A 25,604-nucleotide genomic window follows, 5' to 3' on the forward strand; every position below is an offset into this window, starting at 1 on the left:
CAGTCGAGGATTGATTGAATCACTATAACGATGACTGGAATCATCTCCTCGATTATTTGAAGGTTGCCAAACCGTGGCATATGCAGGGCAACAAAGCAAGCCCCAAATCTTGAACAGGGATCAAATCCTTCCATCTGGTGCTATCTGAACCACATGCTAGCTGTCTAACCAACTGAACAAACCCAACCCTAAAAGGCTGGAATAAGTGCAGTGAGTCCCAATGACAGACGTGATGACAGGAGTCAATATGACTAATGCAACGTAATACTTGCTGATCAGAATCACTGAAGCATGGTAAATAAACTACTGCTCACTGAAGTACAAAAACCTACTACAATCATTGGAATCAGTAGTATTAATGCCATGTAAGCTTCTATCTTAAAGAAGCTCAGTAACGTTGATAGGCTCAAAGACTTTGGTCTGTTTCCTTCAGTGTAATATGGATTTAGAGATTTGTAACATAATCCCTTTTGATAGACTATTTCAGTTTGACAGATTAGGGAGGATCGGGATCACAAGTTTAAACAATGTAAATGTAGTAATAGACTGGACATTGCGTGTGGTTCTCCTTTCCCAGAGAGTTATGAGCTCCTGGAATTTATTTGAGGGACCTGGTTGATTTCTTAACTGGGGCAGAAATTGCATCGTTGAGAAGGTGTCTTTATTGACCTTATTGAAATAGAAGTATCTCTATAGATAGTATGTAATTTCTGTGATCTCCTGGACTAGTTTTGATCACCTGCAAGGAGGAGATGGATGCGAAAAGCAATTTTTGAGAGTAACCTTTTCCCTCCCAGGCGTTGGTTTTTTTTTGTACTTTTGCTTCTCCCATATTACATATCTGCAGAGGTGGGTGGGAGCTGCAGAAAGGAGGAAAGGAGTGTTCAGTCATGATTATCTGGCTATGCAGAAGTGGGGGACGTTTAATAGTCCAGCTGGTCTTTATAGGAGTTTCAATTTCATATGTTTATATCGACGTTATAAATGAACCACAATCACGTGAAACTGCATGAGTGTTAGTAATAGATACTTGATTCAAGCAGCGCAAAATCTCCTGGTAGAAACTGGGCAGAAGTTTCAGGAAATATTAAAATACTCCATATAATTTTGCAGATCTTGGCAGCAGCAAACCACAGATCTTGATCAGCCAGGACAAACAATTCGCTGCTGATCTTTGCAGAATCAACACATTTGTTTTTGTTTCAGGCAGCAATGAATTGCAAGCAGTAAACCAAAAGCAGGAAAAACAAATGTGTGAAGTGCATAATGAACGCTGAGGTTTGGACTTTGTGAGAAGGAAGTCAAAGTGCTTTCATTGAGATTCTTAACTTTTATAGACTGCAAGTGGGTGGGATTGCATATGTAACCAGTGTGGAATCATCCCATGCTGCATCTATCAAAGAGTTTTCTTAAAGTGCAGTTTCTGTCATGAGTGCATTTGCTTTTGGGAAACTGACATCTAAACCAGGAGAAACAGATGAACAGCGGTTGCCAAAAGCTACGTGGAACCCTGTACTTACATAGAGTACAGTAGGAGGTCCAGTAATTAAAACAATGCCATTGATGTACAAACCATTGTAAGATTTGGTTAATAATCTAGATGGGATCACTCTACCCATTGGGAATAAGAATAAGTATCATCCAGGACTCTGTAAAACAAATCCCAACCCATAGTACTGGAGTTTGGAGAGAGAAACCAAACAGTCAGCCAGTTTAGTTGTCACACAGGATTCTACTAATTTCAGTCTATCATCCATTTGAGCTTGTTCAATCTTCTTTCTTCCTTTATATGCCGTACTCCTTCCAAGACTGCTACTTTGTACTATTCTACAACCTTTTTGCAGGGTATTTTTTTTTTTGTAAGCAGATTGAGTTGCATCAAAAACAGACACTAGACTGAAGCTAGCTGAATGGTCTCTGGCAGCTTGCACAACTCATGCTAACTACTAGGTGCTATGATTCTTTCTGTTCAGATGACTATTTTAACAGGCCTAACTAAACTGTGCACTTGTGAATCTCTTAAACTTGTCTAGAGATTACTTGCTTGTTTCAACGAAAACATGTTTTCTTTACTTTTTTTTTGTTATGGATTACAGAGCTTCTGAATATTATGATCATTAGGTATGCATACTGTTACCTAGATATTAAGGATCATTGTGAGAAGTGACTTAAGGTAATATCAATAAGCTGTCAAAGCCAAGGGAGAGGCTTTGACAGAAATATTATCCAATGGATTTATGCAAAAGGATTAGATATCGAAGTTTTTCCTCGGGATTCTCCAAATCCAAAAATTCTTCACTCAGAAAGATGAAAACATTCTGTTCATTCAACAACATCATGCGTTTATAAAGCACCTCTAATTTAGGAAAATATTTGAAAGTATTTCATAATAACATTCAAAAATTGATATTAAACTAAATAAGGAAATATCAGGTAATAAAATATGTTTGCAATGCAGTCATGTCATGAATACAGGGAGAACTGCAAGCAATTTTCCAAAACAGTGTGATAAAGAGCATTATACTTTTTCAGACATTTTGGTTGAGCAATAAATGTCAGCCATAATAAATTTAAGACAATAGTTTACATGTTCTTTGTGGAAGTTGCTTTTTGACCCTGACATAAAGCAAGTGTTGGAGATGGGTACAGAAAGCCAAAATATTATCAAGCTCCATAAATTATACAGAGAATGTTACAGCTTTCAGTCTTACATTACCCATGTAGCAATGTAAAATAACCACAAGGTACCAAACATTTACCTGTAAAATGTAGTTTACTTTCGAAAGTGCGGTATGAGACTGTGTTGTTTGCTTGCAATAAATAGCAACAGAAAATCCCAAAGTGCTTCAAGGTGTATAATTGGATGAAAATGTAGATAGTAAGAGCGGAAACCATAAGCTTGGTGTTAAGGAGGATATCAAAGAAGGGGAGGTTGAGAGGTATAGGGAGTGAGTCTGATGAAATTTGAGAATGTAATGGATGAAACATGAAGGCACTTCTGCTAATGGGGTGAAGGGCAGGGAAAGATGCTCAAGAGACCATAGTCAGAGAATTGGAGACTTCATGGAAGGTATAGGGCTGGAGGAGGTTTTTTTCTAAAAAGTGAGCTAAGTGGGCAGCTGAATGGATTGTTTCAATCTTGCCAGTTGGAGACGTGTGGAGGGAGCACAGGAGAATGGTTTAATGAGACAGTTGATTATTTCTGGAAGAAGTGCCCAGCAACTGTATTTGTTATCTTTATCCTGGAGTAGTGGGCATTTTTAACAGAGGAAGTTGAGGCTGAGTAATGCTAGGTTAACCCTAATTTTCCTGATCGCCTCATTTGGCACAGTTACGTAGGCTCCAGAGTTCAAGTCCCCTACTGAAAATGCTCCCTCATTTTGTCTCACTCTCATCCATTAAGACATTCCTTAAAATCAACCTCTTGACCAAGCTTTTGGTCACCTGTCCTAATGTCTCCTTTAATGACTTAATGTCAGATAAAGCTCCAGAGAATCATGTTAGGATAGATAACGGAATACATCAAAGAACACGATATAAGGAAAAGATTTGATGTTGGAAGGTTAAACAAGTTATGCACCATTTTCAAACTAGTCTTTGTCTCTCAGAATCATAATGAAAACAGGGTGTCATAAAAGGGATAGTAGCCAGATTGGAGGGAAATAAATGTTGGGGACAAGGGTATCCCCAGGTGATAGATTGTAAGTGGCTAAGCAGATCAGTGCTTGTAAAGACAGGATGGCAGTTGTGATTTACAATTAGCATGGATAGATTTGTGACAAACTATGCTATTTTATATTAAATAATTCACTTTACAATGTAAGTACTTCAGATAAATCTTGAAAGTGGTAACCTAATGGTTTTATATGTGTTTCAGTTGAAGCTCTGTACAGAGATACATATCCGGAATATCTTCAGTACATTTACTTGGTGGCACCCATCTCATTGATGTTATTAAATCCAATTGGTTTCATCTTCTGTGAAATACAAAAATGGAGGGAAAATATGAACATTCAACAAAGCAAGCTGAAGACTGTTGCACTGGTATTGTTACAGGTTTTTAAAAACCCAATTGTTTTTATGGTCATTGTTGGAATTTGTGGGAATTTTATCTTTGAACGAAAGATTCCAGTGATTATCGGAGAATTTCTGGATGGTCTGGCAAGCTCTTTCAGTGGTTCAGCTCTCTTTTATCTTGGACTTACAATGGTGGGACAAATCAAGAAGCTGAAAAAAAATTCATTTCTTGCAATTATTCTGCTGATCACTGCCAAACTGTGAGTAGAAAATTCTTGCCGTCTGATGTGTTTATAAGTGCAACTAGTGCCTGATTCTTATAACTTAAAACTGCTACTCTGTCTATTTAATGTGGTAATGAAGTTTTTTTTTAAATATAGGAATTCCTCTTGTAAAATCAACTTTCACAACTTACATTTTTATTGCTGGAAAAAGGATCAGTGACTGACTGACTGAACTAGAGACATAATGGAGAATAAGTATATTTTGTTCAAAGTAGGAAGGGATTACCCACAGGATTAGAAGAGGGAGGAAAAATAGAGAAGCAACACAGGAAAATTCTGCCAGTTTGGAACTATCCAATCAATGATTAGTTCTTAGTACATATGAGAAGAACATGGGCAGAGGCACAGGGAGGAAATATTCAAGAGTAACAGCTTGGTATTTTCATTCATGGGGTGGAACCTGGTACCCTCCCCTGTGATTTTAGTGTTGGTGGGACATTTAATCAGCAAACAGGACGGTGGATAGGGACCCTATCACCATCCGGCCTCCACCCTCATTAGGTTTATGATGGGAGGGCCCTGATAGGCTTTCCCATCCTACCATTAAACTAGGCTCTTAAGGAGAAATTAATGCCCAGTAACAGCCTCATCCCATTGTTCCTAATGTCCATGGAATGGCACGTTGAGAGTTTACCACATGGGAAGCACTGCAGCAAACGCAAATCTGCTTGTGGACTGCGTGGTGGGGTCCCGCATTCAATGGCACTTGATGCCTGATTGAGTAATCCAGCATCATAAAGGAAAGTTCTGCCCTTGCTGCTGGCCCTCCCACCCCTGCAACCTCCTTCCCACCATGCCTCACCCCTGCTGGGATTCCTCCTCAATCTGAGGCCTTGGTTGGGTGTAGTATCGGCAGTAGCCACTGCTTGACTGGTGGGGCTGTTGAGTACAGAAATGCTGGCAGCCAATCAGCCCTTGACAAGCAGCAGGCCTTCCCCCAGATCAAGTGCCTGTGTGTCACAAGATACAGCAGGCCTTGCTGGAAAGAGTGGAAATGGCAGAGGTTCGAAGGCAACAAGAATGAGCCTCAAAAATAGATGAATTGTTTTTGTATGTTATATAATTATAGAGACAAACATTTTGGGAGGAATGTTCATAGGGAAGGAAAGGCAGGTTTGTGGGGAAGTAAAATACTGTGAAAATAAAGTCATCTTTGGGGATTCCAGCATCATTTTTCCCCCTCCCACCACCCTCCAGGTTTCAACCAGTCATGGGTTTGAAGGCTCACTGTGAGGCAAATTCACAAAGGGAAATTTCATTGTGGAAGAGCTGTGAATGCTTTGATCAATGATATCTGCAGCCTTCTGGAATAAGACTTTCTTCTTAGTGGACAACCAGTCATGCACTCCCAGTAATTGGTGAGGTGCCCATCACTGGAGGGTCACTACTTAGCTCTTGACAGTGTTCTATCACTCACCTCAGGGGAGGTGATAGCCTAGTGTTATTTTCTCTAGTAATCCAGAGACCCAGATAATGTTCTCTGATTGGCAGATGCTGGAATTTGAATCCAATAATTCAGTTCAATAACCCCGGAACTCCCTTCTTAACGGTACTGTGGATACACTTACCCTCCATGGATGGCAATTGTTCAAGAAAGCAATTCATCACCACCACCTTGAGGGTTGGGCAATAAATTCTGACTCATTCAGCAGTGCCCATGTGCAGTGCAAGAATTTTAAAAATGGTCCTGTGCAGTCACTTGTTTTCTCACACTCACTCTACACTTTCACACTTACACTTGTTTATTGTCCCTTTTGCTGGTTAGTTGGCTCTTTTTCACTATCTTGCTTGCATATGCTAGGTCTGTCTCACATATACATTCCTTCTTTCCCTGTATGTACTTGCTTGTGTGTCGTCTTTTTTGTGCATGTTATTTCTTTACAGTTCTGCACACTCCTCCTGAATCATGCTTGTTCCTATTTGATGCATTCTTACAGTATTGATTGCATTTTAGCTGTCTCTTCCTCTCTAGTTTGCTCATGCTGTTTTGCTTGTTCCCCTCTTCCTTTCATTCATTGCAATTCCTCATTGCTCACTTTGGTATTCTGGTTCTTTTCCCACTTTTTGTATTTTTTCTTCCTGTTTTTTTTCCCACTTCCGTTATCCCATCTCACATGCCCTATGTTGATCTTGCACTCACTCTTGATCTCTCAGTTCCTATCTTGGGCTGCATTTGCCTCAAATATTTTGTCCTTCTGTGAACATGAGGATTTTTCTCTCGAGCTGTCACTCATTCTCACTTTCCTGAGAAGGTGCACTCTAGTGCATTCTGTTTCATAGAATCATACCAATGCTCTGGAGAGCTTCCCAGCCAGACCCACCCCCTACCCTATCCCTATAGTCCTGCATTTCCTAACCTGCAAATCCCTAGAAACTATAGTCAATGTAGTATGGCCAATCCACCTAACCTGCACTTCTTTGGACTGTGGGAGGAAACCCACGAGGAGGACATGCAAAGTCCATACAGTCGACAGAGGGTGGAATCAAAACTGGGTCCATGGTTCTTGAGGCAGCAGTGCTAACCATTGAGCCACCGTGCCAACTGGTAAATTGTTTCATGCATTTTACACTCCCCATTGTAGGTTCATTCTCTTTGCTTCTGTTGTTCTTCTCTCTTGCTTGTTCACACAAGAAATGTTTAAAGACCTTTTAAAAAAGCTTTAGGAAGCTCAGAAGTTCTAAGATGTTAAGGTTCTAAAGAAAGTGAATCACAAGATAAGATGTCATATAATAAATCTTGATTGCAGCATTAGTTTCTTAGACTCTCCTTGCCTTGAGCAGAAATGAGCACTGTTTTGTCTTCTCACTTGAATTCTATCTTGCATGTTTTCTTTCTCTTTACCCATTCACTCTTATAATGGCAATAATACACTATGAAGCATTCGTTGAATTCTTTTACGCCTACTCACTTTTTGTACCCATTCATTCTTCTGCTCTTCCTGTTGGTTTTGTGCTCACTTTAAATTGCCCTGCCTTCTGAATTCATGTGCTGTTGCTAGCAAATTCTCTTTCTTGCTCACTTTTTGTCTGTGGTTTTGTCTATGGATGAGAAATCTTGCATAAACATAGTGGAAAAAGTAAATTTAGATGTGATAACCATTACAGCAATGTTCCAGCACTGTTCCTGTATCTGAGGAACTCTTGCTGTCTCCCTGCCACTTGAAAGGAAAACGTCTATTGTCTGGTACATGCTAATGTGCTTTACACCATAGCCTTCAAATTCATTCTTCACTGCAAACTTTAATCACTGTTTTCTTCTGGGGATTTCTAAACTAACCTCTCTCACTTGTTTCTTCTACACTTCAAATATGCAACACAGCACAGACTTTGTCCTCCCAATAATGTTAATGTGCAGTTCATTACATAATGTCTTGACTTAAATTTAATTTTTCTCACTCTTTTCTCTCTCAGTTGGATAACCACTCCTATTAAACATCTTGTGATAAGATTGTGGTTACTTTTAAAGCAAATAGTTGGGTGATTAATTGAATAGTTTGGATTTAGCAATTCATAGAAATTTAAGTTAATAATTTCATGTGATAAATCTGAATCTTTTTCAAATTTCTCAACAAGCTAATATGATGAATAATTTATTTCTTCATTTAATTTGTAATAAAATAAATATTTTTAAAATTCATAGATTGGTGCTTCCCCTCATCAGCCGCGAAATGGTGGAATTACTAAACAGTGGTAACTACACCAGCCTCTCAAACTATGCATTTTTATATGGCGTTTTTCCAACAGCACCAAGTGTAGCTATCTATGCAAGTCAATACAATATGGAAATCGAAATTGTAAGTATATCGAGGATTAGTCTCCCATTTTAAATTTCAAATAGGAAGAGTTTTTTTTACAAGATAGGGATTTGCTAAGAGGGTATTTACGAGTTTGAATTCTTTTTCAATTATATAGTCAGTCTTTCTATGATTCTTGCATACTTAGTAATTCAAGCCTGTGTAAATTTAGTATGAATACTGCTAGATGAGTCTGAAATGTTTTCCATGCAAAATCCATATGTCTTTTCAGTGGAAGTTGATACAATAGCAATATTTCAGTGGCATTTAGATAGATACGTGAACAGGCAGGGAATACAGGGTTTATGGACTATGTGCAGGCAGATGGGACTAGTTTAGAACTGCATCATGGTTGGCACAGACATGGTGGGCTGAGTGGCCTGTTTTTGTGCTGTACTGTTCCATGTTCTATGTTCTAAGTACAGACTATGAGGACATCAATCCTAGGAAGCTTAGTGGAAGCACTCATTTAGATAATCACAACTTGTTCCTTCTTTTTGTATCTCTACATCACTATTTGTCAATAATATTTATATAAAATTATTTTATAGGTGACTCCTGGGATGGTAATAAATACCTTTGTATCTGCTCCCATCATGTATGTGTCTGCGTGGCTTTTGACAATTCCATCTATGCACACACAGGTGTTACAATCAGCAATTCGCAGCATTAGCTTTGACATCAGCATAGTCACCCTCGTTTTTCTGGTTAGTATATGGTTTCTATAAAAATATTCATATCTAATGTTACATATCTGATTTAGCATGCTGTTTTCTCACTACTATTGTAAAGTTGTGTTTTGGTATTAAAGTTGAGGTTGATATTAAAGTTCATTGCGATTTTGAGATGTTGATTGACTTGCAATTTAAATTTCTGCCAAGTTATGTTCTGTATATTGAAGATATTAGTAGTTCACTGAAAATCATCCTTTTTTGATAATGATGCATCCAAACTCCAAGAACATGATGTTGTACTATCAGACTCCAGAGTGCCCAACCGTATTCTGACAAAGACTAGCGTCATCCCTAAGTTAAATCAGTGACCGTGAACACAGATAATTCCACTCCTCCAAATTGCCAGACATTTATCTCCAGTTGCTAAATACTAGTTATTCATTTACAAGGGCATAAATATTCTTATTGTGATAAACCAATAATCTGCTAGCTTTATTGTGTGCAATTTTGGTGTCCTTACCTATGGAAAGGTTTATTTGCCACAAAGGGAGTGTAACAAAGGCTCACCAAACTACTTCCTGGGATGTGAAGTTGTCCTGTGATCAAAGACTGAATAGCCTGCGCCTCTCTTCTCTGGAATCTAGAAAATGAAGAGGTGATATCATGCAAAAATATTGTTTTCATAAAATAAGTATGTGTACTCATTGCACCAGCTGTACTTCCCAACTGCCTATAACAAAGCCATCACGCCTATGATGTTTGACTAGCTATTTACTGCTAAGGTTTTGGTGAAGGGAAGCTTTCTCAGGTTGAACGCTGCTATGACCATTTGACTGTACAACATCTTAAAAAATAAATCAAACAGTCTAGAGTAACTGGTCCTAGTTAATATAGAAATAAATTGAATATCTTGTACAGAGACACATGGATTCTACAACAATTGAGTCATGGACTTCTGTAGCTAGCTTTTTGTTTCCATTTATTCTCTGGGCAGTGTCATTTGTATTTTAACAGCATATAGTATTGTTATTTCTATGAATCAGCGCAATGTAAGCAGCCACTGAGGGCTGTTTCTGTGGACTCTGAGCAGTTCACTTTAAATAGTGTTTCAGCAGTTTCTGTCCCAGTTCACCCCACAAAATTGTATAAATCAATAAGTTAGTATCTCACCAAAAGAGTCACATCAGGTAATGCAATACTCAATCAGTACCGCACTGAGATGTCATCTGAAATTATGTGCTCCAGTGTCTGAAGGAGAGCTTGATCTCAAAGACTTGAAGACAAGAATGTTATCACTATCCAATTGTGATAAGCGAACTTAATTTGTAGTATAAATCTATAAAAAGGGTTAATCTCTCCCACATAAATTAGTTCTGTCAACTCAGAACCCCACTTCTGTTGTGTTCTAAGTTCCTGAAAATCATATTAATCATTTTCTGTGTGAGATCCATGCTTGACAAGGTACTCAGCCTCAGTTTATACTGATTTCCACAGCAGCTGGGCACCCCATATCTTGCCCCAATACCACGACACATTCCCTTCCCACTATCACTCTGACTCTCCTTTTGCTATTCTTATATCTTCTCCCTTATAAACACTGACTAGATTGACACCACATTGTTGTCTGTCTTATTTTACATTTTATAAATCCTAGAAAATTGCACTTCAGTGCTCAGCCACATGAAGGAGCAAGCTATCCCAGCAGTAGTCAACACCAGAGATCTTCACTATAACAAAGTAAGCACACAACTACAATACTACTACACTACAGTTCTGAGGAAGGGTCACCGGCCCCGAAACGTTGACTCTGTTTTTTTCCTTCAAGGATGCTGCCAGATCTGCTGGGCTTTTCCAGCAACTTTGTTTTTGTTACTACTATGCGGAGGTTGTGTTAAAATTGTACTTGCTGTACCTGATTCCACTCTTTCCCCATCTATTTGTGTATGACCTCCATATACACTTAGATTCCTCACTGGTGTCTATTTCTATACCTGCTAATATGTCATAGGAACACAACCAATCTTGCTCCTGACTCTCATCAACATGTGATTATTTACGCAGTTACACTTTGTACTCTAAACATTTGGCCCAGATTACTCAGAAAACCTGCTCAGCAACTGAATGATGCATGTTACAATATATTCTGTAAAATTTGCTGATCTTTATCAAACATTTATTCATTTTACGTTGATAAATGCTATCAATCCATTATGACTGTGAAATAAAACCTTTTTATTTACTTTGTGTAACATCAGAGAGTACCACAATTGACACATTTAGATGTCATACACTTGATGAACTCAAATTTCATGTATCTAAAACAATGAGAGATTGCAACTGAACATGTGGGGAAACAAATGATGAAGATGACCATTGTTAAAAATGAGATAGGAAAGGAAAAGAAAGCAGTGTTTTGTTGTTTTCTTCTGACCTTGATAACCTGGCACCTCCTCAAGGAGTTTTGTAAAAACAAGTTCTAATCTAAGGCATCTGGAGGCAGTAGACTCTACCTTTCTGCTTAGATTCATTTATTTTAATCATCAGTGCGCAGAGTAAAAAGCTGCTAATTAGCCCCAGGTTTTCCTATTTACAATACTTCACAGTAGTTGAGTAGTTAAATCTGTCATAATTAGGTGTAACCTCTGATTTACTGTGAACAATGCAATGGGCAACACTTATTTATAAAGTAATTAAAATTGCCACTCAAGCTTTATTTCTGTGCTGTTTCAAAGATTTTTTTGAAAAAATCATGTTTGGCAATTACAATTTCAATTTTATTAATTTGCACAACTTTTTTCTTTTGTAAAGGTTTGGTCTGTGGCTGTTATGCTTTTGAGTAAGAAATTTAAACAGTTACCACATTTACTGTCCATTAATCTGCTGCTTGCACAGGTAAGGTTCTTCAATTATTTATTATAAGCTTTTGTGGAATGACATTTATTTACTGATCATTAGCTGGTGGACTGTGCTTATTTTCTGAAAGTGGGTGGCCAAAAACAGGTCTCAACTCTGTTTCCCATTCCGCAGATACTACTAGACCTGTTGAGTTCTCTGGTACTACTTGTTTTTATTTCAGATCTCCAGCGTCTGCAATACTTTGCTTATGTCAGTCAAGCAGACGCCTTTATCCTGGATAGTGTCAATTTCTTAGCTGTTGCAGTTGTATCTATCCAAATGAAGTGAAGACTGTTCCATAACACTCCTGACTTGCGTCTTGTAAGTGGTGAAAAATCTTTGGGGAATCAGGAAATGAGCATTTCTTGCAGAATACCTCGTTTCTGACCTGCTGCAGTAGCCGTATTTGAGTTTCTGGTTAATGGTGATCCCATTATTTTGATGTTGGAGATTTGATAATGGTAATGCCATCAAATGTTAGAGGAAGGTAGTTAGGTTCTGTGTAGAAGATGGTAATTGCCTGGCACTTGTCTAGTACAAGTGTTACTAACAACTTATTATTTCAAACCTGTATATTGTCCAACTCTTGCTTAATGGAGCATAGACTGTTTTGTTAACAGAAGAATGTTGAGTGGACACAGCGTTCATCAGTAAACTTCCCACTTTTGACATTACAATGAAAAGCAGGTCATTATATGAGAGCAATAAGTGGCACAGTGATAATTTCACTGGATTGACAATCGAGAGCCCAAGCTAATGCTCTGGGCCATGGGTTCAAGTTTCACCATGGTAGCTGATGTAATTTGAATTCAGTAAAATTCAATAAACAATGGGAATAAAAAGAGCCAGTCTCATGGTGACCATGTAACCATTGTAAAAACACATCTGGTCCTTTTTAGAGAAGGAAATCTGCCATCCTAAGGATATGGGGTAGGCCATTTAGAACAGCTAAAAAAAATTCCTTTACCCAGAGTGCTGTGCCTATGGAGTTCTCTACCACAGTAAGTGGTTGAGGCCAAAAAAAATTAATATTTTCAAGGAGATAGAATTCATAGAACTAGAAGGATTAAAAGGTATGGGGTGAAAGTTGGAACAGTGAGTTGGATGATCAGGCATAATCTTGTTGAATGGCAGAGCAGAGCCAAATGGCCTACCCATGTTCCTAGCCGATATGTTCCTATGAAACTGATGATGATGATGGGACCGGCTTTGAGGAACTCCTGCAGTGGTGTTTTAGAGCTGCGTTGATTGGTTTCCAAATCCAAAACCATCTTTGTGCTATATATGATCAGCAATGTGAAAGTTTTCCGACTGATCCCCCTTAACTTCATTTTTACTAGCGTTGCTTGATGTCAAATGCTATCTTGAAATCAAGGGCAGTTATTTACCTCACTTTTGGAATTTAGCTCAAATGACCATGTTTTGAGCAAATCTGGAATCAAATTGACCTGGAAAATCCAAACTGAACAGGCTATTGATGAGTTGATGCCACATTATAGCACTATTCATAATTCCTTCCATTGATAACTAAGAGTAAGTTGATGGAATAGTATTTGGTCAGATTGATTTTGGTTTTGTTTGGATAATTTTTCAATTTTTAGAGCATATCCTTATATTGTAGAATTGTGTTATATCTGGAGCAGCTTGGCTAGCTGTATGTCTCGTTCTGGAGCACAGGTCTTTGGAACTGCCGACTGAATTTTGTTGAAGCCTGGAGTTTGAACCCTTTAATGTGCCCAATGCACTAAAATGTCTTTTGATCTTACATGGAATGAATCAGGTTGGCTGAAGGTGAGAATCTATAATGTTGAGCATCGCAGGAAGAGGCTGAGGGATCATCCATTGGCACCTCTGCCTGAAAATGATTTTCAGTTTTGTATATTGCACTTGTGTGCTTGGCTGTCTTATTTATTAGGATAGAAGTATTCTTGAAATCGCTTGACATTTGTTGTTTAATTGTCTGCTGCCATTCCCACCTAAAAATGGGACAGGATGCTGACCTTTTGATCCCACAAAGACAGCAATAATTATAATTAATTTTAGCACAGTCTACAATATGGTGTATCTAATGATTAGCATCCATGTAGTTCTGTGTTGCATTTTCTTTAGGTTAGCATCTAAATATCAGGTATATGTGGTACTGCATCCATTTTGTTCGTCCAGATTCCAGACCGAGTAGGGTTGATCATCAGGCTTGACAATGTTAGAGTAGTGAAAAATAAGAATAAGGGGAAAAAAAATGTTAAAGATGACATTGGGATACATTTCTGTGGATGCTATTCACACACAGTGCCTCGAGTATAATCTATTGCACTTAAAAGGTGTCAGTGTCACATAGTCTGATGAAAGACTGTCATTCCAGAGAAAGGATTTACAACGAAGGCAGCTGATATCTAAACATATTGAAGCTTTTTGACACCAAAACGGAGTCTTTTTTTAAGTGTAAAATTAGTGGGAATGAACCAATTAGTACTGTTGATACTTACGTTTGTTGAATATCAAAATATACATTACAGTCCTAAAATAGTTATTAAAAGCCTGTACAAATAGAGAAATGGAAATCGGGCATGTAAGCACAATTCCACACTACTCAGTTTAAAAAAAAAATACTGTGGACAACAATTAGTAAGCTAAAAATGAAAATTTCCTTATCCGAACAGTTGCTATCACTGAAATTATTTTGTGACGTTAAGCTTTATTTGCCTTTTGACCAATGGCCAACGATGCTGGGATTTGTTATAAGGATTTATGAATAGTTGCAATGTTACAATTTTATAATTGAAACAACAATTGAAAATTTCTGCAACTGAAGGATATTAAATGGAGTATTTGCAGAGTACAACCTTAACTGGAGACACAAGAGACGGTCAACAGACTTTGCAGAATAAATGGTCAATTCTAACACTTAATCTCTCAATGAACTGAATATTGGTTACTTTGTCAGTTATATTTTACTTTCTTTTCAAAAAAAAATATTTTCCAGAGTATGGTCTGTTTGGGAATGATCATGTGGTATGTTATCACCAAGCAAAATAGTCTTCTTGGTCAAGTGCTGGTCTTCATTGTGCTATATTGTTCTTTGTATAGTACATATGTATGGACAGGTAAGATCATTTTAGATGGCTGTTTTAACTCATTCATTTTGATTTCCTCGGTTTTTGCTATAATAATTCTGTATGTATATTTTTGATTTCTCATTATGCATCTCTACTTAGTACAATTTCTGTGATTTTCCTTCCTTCTCCCTGTCTATTTATTATCTGTTTTCCTCTTTATAACAATGACTATTTACTGCTATTTCCCTATTTTCACTTTTTTTCTATTTTATCCCTGTTCTTTCCCTGACGTACTGTTTCTTTTGCCATCTCATTCTCTTCTCTTTACATTTTCCTTTTTTCTTTTTTTTGTTTCTTTTACTGTTATTTTTCTTTTCTACTTAACTCAGTTTTTCTCCCTTCCACTCTCCTTCCCTCTCAATCAGTTTTTCTTCCTGATTTCTTTGTTATCATTTCTTCTGTTTTTTTTTTCTCTTCCTCTCTCAGTTGCTGTCACGTTCTTCATCCTCCTCACTCTCTCCTGAATCCTGTGAGGCTTTAAACATTGATGTTTCACCACAAAATCATCTGAATTGCTGCATCATAGGCATTTCAAGTACAATTGCAGATAAAAGTGATGTCAGGTTTTTTTCTTTGTATGAACGGACACTCATCTAATCACTTGTTTCACGATTTGAAGCTCCAATAGAAACACAGCCGATTTACTGTGTTCTTGCAAAGTGGTCTAAAATGTCCACAACCAATTTCTTTTAATAGGTCTCATTGCTCTCTCATTACTCCTGTTGGAGAAAAATGCATCCAAGCAAAAAGGATTCTTCATTATTGCTGGATGGGGGTGAGTGGGAAACTGTTTTATATTTTCAAACCTTGTCTGTGGTTGCTGTTAATGATAGATAATAGTCATCTGGTTTAAGTCAACAACAAACCGAACAAGAATGGAACCAAATGACATGATATTTACTTTATAATATTATGACATAGCTAATGTTTTAATGTTTGTTAGTCTAAATAATACATTTCAAAATTTAATGGACTGATTTCATAGAGTCCCTACAGTGTGGAAACAGGCCATTTGGCTCAACAAGTCCATACTGACCCTCTGAAGGGCATCACACACAGACCCATCCTCCACCCAATATTTCCCATGGCTTACACATCTAACCTACACATCCCTGGCCACTATGGGGCAATTTAGCATAAGCAATCCACCTCACTTGCACATCACAAGTTTTGATTTCAACAGAGCTTGGTATGCAGATAAGAAATGGCCATGGAAAAAGGGTTTGCCTTTCGATGACAATGTAGATCTGGGTCCTTGAATTGTTTTAAAAGAATCCATTTACATTGGGAGATAGGGTGAATTGACTTTTTTAAGATGTTTTAAGTTATTTGGGTTATTAGTTTGTGGATTGTCTCAGCTGTTGTGGTAGAATTTGTCATGGCTGTCAAAATGCAAACCGATTTTTCACAGCATTTTGTTGGATGTGAATTGGCCTGAAGTTGCAAAAGAGAAAAGAACAAAAGAGAAGTATGGCACAGAAACAGGCCATTTCGCCTTCATGCCCTGACTAAACTTAAAAAACAAATCTTCTGCCCTTATTCAGCCCATATTGCTCTATTCCTTCTCTATTCATGTAACCATCCAGATGCCTCTTAACTGTCGCCAATGTGCCTGATTCCACCACCAGCTCCTCTGGCAGTGCATTCCAGGCTCCTACCACACTGTGTTAAAACTTTCCTTGCACATCTCCCTTAAACTTTTGCCCTCTCAGCTTGAACCTGTGCCCCCTTGTAACTGAAACTTCAGCCCAGGGTAAAAAGCATCTGACTATCTACCCTATCTATGCCTCTCATAATTTTGTAGACCTCAATCCAGTCTCCTCTTGGTTGCCATCTTTCCAGTGAAAACAATCCTAGTCTTTTTAACCTTTCCTTATAGCCATTGCCTTCGAGACCAGGCAACATCCTGGTGAACCTTCTCTGCACTTTCTCCAAAGCTTCCATGTCTCTCTGGTAATGTGGTGACCAGAACTGCACACAATACTCCAAATATGGCCTGACAAGGGTTTATGTAGCTGCAATATGTTTTGCCAACTCTTGTAATTCATGCCCTGGCCAATGAAGGCAAGCATGCCATATACCTTCTTAATCACTTTGGCCACCTGTGTTGCCACTTGTAGGGAACTGTGGACCTGCTCGTCCAGATCCATCTGTAGATTAATGTTCCTAAGGGTTCTGCCATTAACAGTATAATTCACATCTAAATTTGATCCTTCAAAATGCATCACCTCGCATTTGTCTGGATTAAACTCCATCTGCCATTTCTGTGCCCAAGTCGCCAATCCATCTATATCCTGTTGTATCTTTTCACGATCATCGCCACTTCCAGCAACTCCACCAATCTTCGTGTCATCTGCAAACTTACTAATCAGACCAGCCACATTTCCCTCCAGATCATTTATACATACTACAAACAACAGAGGACCAAAGACCGATCCCTGTGGAACACCAGTAGTTACCAGTCTCCGTTCTGAAAAACACCCTTCCACTGCTACCTCAGTCTTCTATGACCAAGCCAGTTCTGTATCCATCTAGCCAGGCCACCCTGAATCCAATGTAATTTTAGTTTTTGTACCAACCTGCCATGTGGGACTTTAGCAAATGCCTTACTAAAGTCCATATAAACTACGCCCACAGACCTTCCCTCATCAATTATCTTTGTCACCTCTTCAAAAAAGTTCAATCAGGTTGGTGAGACACGACCTTCCCCATAGGAAACCATGCTGCCTGTCGCTAACTAGTCCATTTTCTTCCAAATGTGCACATATTCTGTCCCTCAGTATCTTCTCCAAGAGATTCCCCATCACAGGTGTCAGACTCACCAGCTTATAATTTCCTGGATTATCCCTGCTTCCTTCCTCAAACAAAGGAACAACACTGGCCAATCTCCAGTCTTCTGGAACCTTGCCTGTGGTCAGGGAGGATATGAAGATATCTGCTAATGCCCCAGCTATTTCTTCCCTTGCCTCTCTCAGTAACCTGGGATAGATCCCATCTAGCCCTGGGAACTTGTCTACCGTAATGCAATTTAGAATACCCAAAACTTCCTCCTTTTAACATATTAGCAGTCTCTAGAGTTTTCGCACATTCATCCCTGACCTCAACATCAGTAATGTCCTGCTCCTCGGTCAATACTGATACAAAGTACTTATTAAGGATCTCTCCCACTTCCTGTGGCTCCACACATAATTTCCCTCCTCTGCCCTTGAGGGGGCCTGCTCTTTCCCTTGCTACCCTCTTTCTTCTAATATATGCGTAAAAAGCCTCGGGATTCTCCTTGAACCTGTTTGCTAAAGATATTTCGTGGCCCCTTTTAGCCTTCCTAAGTCTGCATTTAAGTTCCTTCCTAATTTCTCTACATTCCTCAGTGGCTTTGAGAGTTTGTAGCTGCCTAGATCTATCGAATGCTTCCTTTTTCCTTTTGACTAAGTTTACAATTTCCCTTGTCATCCTTGGTTCCTGGATCCTACCATTCCTATCCTTCTGTTTTGCAGGGACATGCAAGCCCTACACTTTAATCAACTGGTCTTTAAAAGTCTCCCACACAGATATAGATTTGCTCTCAAATAACTGCTCCTAATCCACATTCCCCAGTTCTTGTTTAATTTGGATGTAATTGGCCCTTGCCCAATTAAACACCCTCACCTGAGGGCCACTCTTCTCCTTGTCCATGGCTACTTGAAATCTTATGGATTTATGGTCCCTAAGCCCAAAATGCTCTCCTACTGAAACATCAATCATCTATCCTGGCTCATTCCCTAATACCAAGTCTAGTATGACCTCCTCTCTGGTTGAATTGTCAACGTACTGTCTCAAAAAGCCCTCCTGGACACATCTAACAAATGACTCTCCATCTGAGTCCCTGGCTTTACAGGAGTCCCTGTCAAAAGAGGAAAGTTGAAGTCACCCACCACAACTACCCTGTTTTTTTTTCACACCTTTCTAGTATCTGACTACATACCTGCTCCCCTATCTCACGTGGGCTGTTGGGAGATCTATTGAAAACTCCTAGCATTGTGATTTCACCCTTCCTATTCCTGAGCTCTACCCATAATGCCTCACTGCAAGGTTCCCCTGATGTATCTTCCATCAACACAGTTGTAATGTGATCCCTAATTATGCAACTCGCCCCACCCTTTTGTTTCTCTCTGTCCCATCTAAAACACCCTGGAATGTTAAGCTGCCAATCCTGCCCCTCCTTTAACCATGTCACCATAATGGCAATAACATCATAATTCCATGCAGTAATCCGTGCTTTTAGTTTATCTGTTTTACCTGTTATATTGCTTGCATTGAAGTAAATGCACTCCAGACCTCCAATCCCTCTGAGCCCTGCGACTTCCCTCTGCGCTATGCATATTTCCTCTGTGAAATTAAAGCTCTTAATAAAATGACTTTTATTTTTAGCTTTATAGTTACAGACCATGAACCAGGCAAGGCAAAGCCTCAAGAAAGAGCTGAGTGGCTAATTACGTTGGGTTAAAGGCGGAGGTATTCCTTTACTTAGTACCATTGAGAGACACAAAATGGCTGGCAGCTAAGCCATCCTTCTCGCCCTGCAGAATGTGGCTGACAAGTGGTTAAACAGAATTAAAAGCCTGCTGCCGCATTTAAATAAGACACAATGGTACCTTTGAGAAGAGGTTATTCCAAGGCAAAAGGGAGCCTTGCACAAACAACAGCTGCAAGAACATTTGTTAGAGACTGATTAATAAGAAATGTCCAATTACAGACAGGTTGAAGATATGCAACAAACACTGAAGGGGAAAGTAAACTTGCAGTAACAAACACAGGTGAACTAATGGGATTATAGTTTGTTTAAAAAAAAAATCTAGGGGATCAAACAAGTTCATTAAATTATGATAGTGATTGATTCTAGTCTCATTAATGAAAAGATGTTGTCTCATTATGTGAACAGAGTTAGTTAGGACAAGGGGTGTAAATCATCTCAGAAGATGGTCAGCCCAGCTCATCATGCAGCTGCGAAAACAGCAGATGACGGCACTTTGCAGCAATTAGTTGTTTCTTTGAAATTATTCACAATATTAAGAAATAGGTTCTAGTTAAAGATTCTTAAGTTTATCACAGAGTTTTCAATGTAATTATAAATACACGTATAAAACAATGCAAAGATCACTAAAGGCATTAGGGGAAAAGATTCAAATATAGATGTGAAAGTTAATTAGTCTAGGGAAGCTTTCCTTTATCACTAAAGGAATGCCTGGTGCACCCTGTAAGAAACAAATTGCTCACAACTCATTAGCTATTGAGTGCCAACAGTAAGGTAGATATAAAAACTTTTACACATAACTAACTTTTTAATAGAATTAATATCATGAATCTTATAGCAATTAGTAAGAATCAACTTTTTTTTCTATATAATTAGGGCAGTGGGAAAATATAAGAAGAGTAACAGAATTTTATAGAGTTAGCAAATGAACAACAGAATTCAAGCAGTCCTTCAGATAAGCAAGTCTGGGACATGTTCAAAAGAGTATAGCCAGTAACTTTTTAATGCAAATTAATTGGATGCATTGAAGGATCCCAAGACCTGGTGATTACAATGTCTGTTAAACATCATGAGATCATGGGAACCTTGGGCTATGCATAGTAGTGTCCATCATTGATTAGGTGTTCCACAAGATTGGATGTATAGAATAAGGGAAGGGCACAGTTACCACGTTGTATGTGATTATATCCCACTGTGAAAATCAGAGCATCATTGACTTCTTCCGATCTGAGCTAAAGATTAAGGGGATAACTGCGTCCTCACATTGAGCCAGATTCGGAGGGAGTCTGTGGCCCTCACTGCATGAATAAAGACTGCCAGTGCCTGAATTCTGTCTGCCTCTTGAGTCTTTGTCCTCAGTCAGAGGTTTCGCTCCTACAACTGCCTTCGCTTGTTATGAGCTGAAATGATTACATATAGTCAGACTCATAATAACTGAAATCTCATTTGTTAAACCTACTGTTTTTAAAAAAAAAAAAACCTGCTCGTCAACTGTGTTGTATGTTTCAGCTTGCCGAGTGATTTCTCGATTTTAATTATTGTGTAAAGATTGGAGGGATATGTCCGGCCACCTGAATGGAGCTCACTTATCTTGTTTCTGTCATTTGGGTTACTGTTTTTATAGTATTTGTACAGGTAAATTTAGTGCTGGATAAATCAACATGCATTAAAATGTTCAAGATTAAGATCCTCAGCCTGCTTATAGGAGCAATTGATGCCATTAAACCTGAAGGCATCTAAAACAGACTTAATTTTATTTTACATATTTATACGTATTGTCACAACTGTGCTATTCATCTTGAAACACGTTGATTTTGGTAATGGAAGGCTATTTTAAAGATAATTGTACTAAGTTTTCTGTCTGTGATCTATGACCACTACCACAGAAATAAGCAGACACTTAATGTATTTCATGATGATCATCTCAGCTGATATCCCTTCTTAATTTCACAATGCTGTGATCCATTATTCTAGCAATTAATAGTTATGTGTTTTTGTTTTATTAGAATACCAGCATTCATTGTGGGAATACTATTGTTAACTGGTCACCCAAATACACAAACACTGGGAGATTCGGCATTCTTTTATGGAAATATTCAGGTATGAATTAAATAGCAATCCTGGAAACACCCTAAAAATATATTGTTGAAATTGCTTTAACCCCTTAATTATGCCAAACTACTTGCATGGAACTATAAAACTTCAGAGATACACATTTCTCTCCAATTGTTGTACGAAGATCATTTAAACCAACGTTATATTATCAACATGCAAACTTGAAGAAAGGTAAAAGTAATTCATAGTTTTGATATGTTTTTCTCTGAAATGCTTGAAATCTGATGGTCTGTTGCCATTGGGATCAACATAGAACATACTTCTAGGATTTAATGCTTACACTGTCAAAAAAAGCTAAAAATTACACAGAATGGTTGAGCTTTCATTGTTATGGCTTCTATCTATCTGGAGGATTCTTTAATTATTTGCATGACCAAAGCAGTCTTTTCAGTAGGTTTTTATGTTCCACAAGTGTTTTACCCAACCTATTTACTTCATCTTACTCAGTCAAGGTATGGTGAGATATTGCATTGAAGAACAAAGGATTTTCAGATTTCGTTTTGACAAATAAGTTGGAAAATATATTATGCGGGCTGGCTATTGCTGCATGCGCACCCATTGCTTTGTTTTGTGAATGATAACAACAGGTCAATCTTAATAACCAGTACCATTAAAGCAGCTTGAGGATGAAAGACCTCTGTACTGAACTGGCTTAGGAGAGAAGCAGTTAAACAAAGTGATGGGCTATGATGCTGCTACTGAAGCAAGAAAATCCAAAGTAGTTTCTTAGATTTTCTTCAGGATAAGATGGGAGAGGTAGTTTGATCTGAGTGTTAGACCCTTCCATTTTCTATTGAATACATGGTCAAGTTGAATGCAAACAACTTTGTGATTTTGGGAATGTTCTTTTGGGTTCTGAGTCATAAAAATAAATTAGCTCTCAAGTTCAATCTTCGGTCAGGGCTTAGTTAACTGATCTCAGTCAGGGAGGCATAAGTGGACCTGTAATTAGCCTCAGTGACGTGGAAGAGAACAATGTCTTTGTGAAATTGCCAATAAAGTAGTAATTATACTGTAATTTGCTAAGTTCAGGAAATGTGCATCTATTAGAACATTAATTAGATTTTGAAAGATGCATCTGCAATACGTTATGGTATTTGCTAAAATTTAGGTAGACGGGTAGAAATTAGAATATGTAAGCTTACTGTTCACTAATATTAGCAAGACTATTCATATAATTATAAAGCAGCAGAGTTCCAAGTTTTATGTGAACACATGACTAGTTGTGGAAATTCAGGTTTCTTTGTTGCAGTTGAAATTGTTAAAGAAGCACAGTTGTCATAGATGGGATTTGGGAAAAATAACTTTAATTGAAAAGAAGTGTAAATATCTATTATTTTTAGCATTGTATTTGCATAACACATGTACAGGCCTTAATGTAATGAAAAATCCTAATTCCATGGTGCAATGGTGGGGTGGGGAATAGATGAATCAAACTAACCTGGGTATTCCTGGCGACTAGGTGAGTGGCATCCAGGTGCCCTGACCACATCAGGCTACTCATCCTGCTCCTCTCACTTCTCCACTTGCACAGATGAAGATAGGCCATTACCTTTCTCCCCCTGGTGCTTACATTCTCTCTGGTGTGTACTGAAAGGAATCCCAAGGTCTATCCAGGCAGCTGAATCACTGACAACAAGGTGCAGGGCTGGATGAACACAGCAGGCCAAGCAGCATCATAGGAGCAGAGAGGCTGCAGGGCTGGATGAACACACTTCTTTGGCATTCCGGTGGTTTCTCCATGATAACCCTCACCATATCACTTAATGTGACTTTGTTTTACTGATAATAAGTGGTAGGGCACTTCTTGGGCATTGTCAGCCATGTCCTTAGAAATTAAGCAGTATCTTGAAGGAGGATTCCAATGAATTGCTTAGAAGTGTGAACATCTTTGAGTGATTTGACTGGCACAGATGAAAAAATCAAAGCAGTTTCTGCATCTTGCACAGATATGTGGAGCCATTTCTGATGGTTGCATATCAGCTGAATGCTATTGGTGTGGAATGCTTTTGATTGATGAATACTAGTTGTTGATCTGAGGGAGTGCTTTGATGATCACATGGATACAATCTCCAATTCACTGCACCTGTGGGACTCTAGCAAGAGCAGTGTATCTTAGTGTCCTCGAATTTTTGAAATCAGTCTCATTCATGCTGAAATAGAAAGCATAGCATCACCTGGGAGGTGCACTTGTGACTTATGTGCAACAGGTTGTGACTTTCTACAAATATCACCTGGAAGGAGCCAAAGGAATTCAGGGTGATTTTGATCGACATTGAGACTATGTGCCCATCTGAGTCACTGAGAAGGAGATCCTTCCAGGAAGCTGCAATTGCCTGCGACCACCGTCAGATGTCCTGATGTTCGGTGATGTCCTGAAATCTAATCCATCGGAGGTGTCACGTACTATGAGCTGGAGCACTGTGCTCATCCCCTCTGTCCTGTGAGATAGCACATGGATGAGGAGATGGCTGATGCTGTCCTACACTTGCAGATGTTGCTTCTCAAGTTGGTCATTCAGAGATTTATGGTGAAGCAGCAAGAGTAGTTCCCATTCTGCTGTGAAAACTGTGCAGATCAAAGGTAGGAGATGTCAGAATAAAGCAGAAATGTGTTCCAGAGTACTGGACATCACCTCTGACTCAGAAACACACTCTCAGAACAAGTCCTGTGAACAAAGTCCATTCACACGGGCTAGAAAGTATCTATCATACCTTGGTATGTAGAGCCATTTTCCCCTTTCAGTTGCTCAGTCTCATCATTCCCTGTTGTCAGGTAAAACAAAGTGAGAGAGCAAGTTCCAGGAAACTTGTGCTCCGAGTTAAAACAGAAACCATGGTTAAAACTCCACTTAATCACTTTTAATCAAAATGCAGAAAAGATGTTACAGATGACCAGGGTCACGGTGTAAGGATTCAGGGTAGACCATTTAGGACAGATGAGGAGAGAGTGGTGAAGCTGGGGAGTTCTCTGCCACGGAAAGCAATTGAAGCCAAGACATTGAATGTTTTCAAAAAGGAGTTATACAGGTCTTAGGGCTAAAAGGATCAAAAGGTATGAGGAGAAAGTGGGAACCAGGATGCATTGGATGATCATCCGTGATCATATGGAATGATGGAGTAGGTTTGAAGGGCCAAATGGCCTATGCCTGCTCTTATTTTCTATGTTTCTCTGTAGACAGCAACATTTCCCAACATGAAAGTCAGAGGTGGGTACCTGGCAACAGTGTGCAACACTGGCTCTTCGGTACCCCTGCCTTCGGTACTTTCCACCAACATCTCAGACAATGCTTCATAGGCAGAGACCATCCGCAAACCTCCCCCAGCACTACCCCCCACCCCCACCCCCCAGCCCCTCCGTGGATATTATTATCAGGGATATACCAGCTCACCATACCCTGACAGCACATTTCTGACCCACTTACATTACAGTTCTGCGTCTCCATCCTGCACCTCTCAATGGAATGTTACTGTCTAGACCCTGTGCACACAGGGCCGGGATCACATCTCATGGATTAGACCAGGGAGTACCTCAGGGCTCATTGCTTGCATCTTAGTATTCACTCACTTCACACCTACTTGGATGCTGAAATCATCTCTGCCTTGGATTTGGCTCCTCAGCCAGAGCTTAAAGGCTTACAGCTGTTCTGCCTTGTCGTGCTTTTTAGTGCAGGCACAAAGCCAGGCAGCTTGCCATGGATGTCAGCAGTGATTAGTTAAGGGGTGAACACGTTGCTGTACAGTGCCATGTTATGTCAATCTCGTACCAGTACCATGTGCCAGCAGCGAGTGCAGTAAGACCATAAGACATAGGAGCAGAAATTAGGCCATTCGGCCCATTGATTCTGCTCCGCCATCCAATCATGGCTGATAAGTTCCTCAACCCCATTCTCCTGCTTTCTCCCCATAACCCTTGATCCCCTTGATAATAAAGAACCTATCTATCTCAGTCTTAAATGTACTTAATGACCTGGCCTCCACAGCCTTCTGTGGCAGTGAATTCTATAGATTCACCACTCTCTGGCTGAAGAAGTTTCTCCTTATCTCTGTTCTAAAAGGTCTTCCCTTTACTCTAAGGCTGTGCCCTCGGGTCCTAGACTCTCCTACCAATGGAAGCATCTTCCCAACATCCATTTTGTCCAGGCCATTCAGTATTCTGAAAGTTTCAATTAGATTTCGCTCCCCCCCCCCCCCCCCCCC

At 39.1% G+C, this 25,604-nt stretch overlaps 1 protein-coding gene across 10 annotated transcripts in view; it reads left to right on the forward strand.

The window, feature by feature from the left end:
* Positions 1-25,604, forward strand: part of LOC109919388 (integral membrane protein GPR155) — a 62,481-nt gene that overhangs the window by 21,399 nt on the left and 15,478 nt on the right. For all 10 annotated transcript variants that reach the window (XM_048599433.1, XM_048599427.1, XM_048599432.1 and 7 more), the window contains 7 exons: positions 3,878-4,277; positions 7,942-8,095; positions 8,647-8,802; positions 11,578-11,661; positions 14,648-14,768; positions 15,477-15,555; positions 21,297-21,390. In XM_048599433.1, coding sequence (XP_048455390.1) covers positions 3,878-4,277; positions 7,942-8,095; positions 8,647-8,802; positions 11,578-11,661; positions 14,648-14,768; positions 15,477-15,555; positions 21,297-21,390 — 1,088 coding nt within the window. The remainder of the gene's footprint in view (positions 1-3,877; positions 4,278-7,941; positions 8,096-8,646; positions 8,803-11,577; positions 11,662-14,647; positions 14,769-15,476; positions 15,556-21,296; positions 21,391-25,604) is intronic.

The sequence above is a fragment of the Rhincodon typus genome, chromosome 7 (assembly GCF_021869965.1).
Source record: "Rhincodon typus isolate 14 chromosome 7, sRhiTyp1.1, whole genome shotgun sequence".
In the NCBI taxonomy this organism is placed as follows: Eukaryota; Metazoa; Chordata; class Chondrichthyes; order Orectolobiformes; family Rhincodontidae; genus Rhincodon; species Rhincodon typus.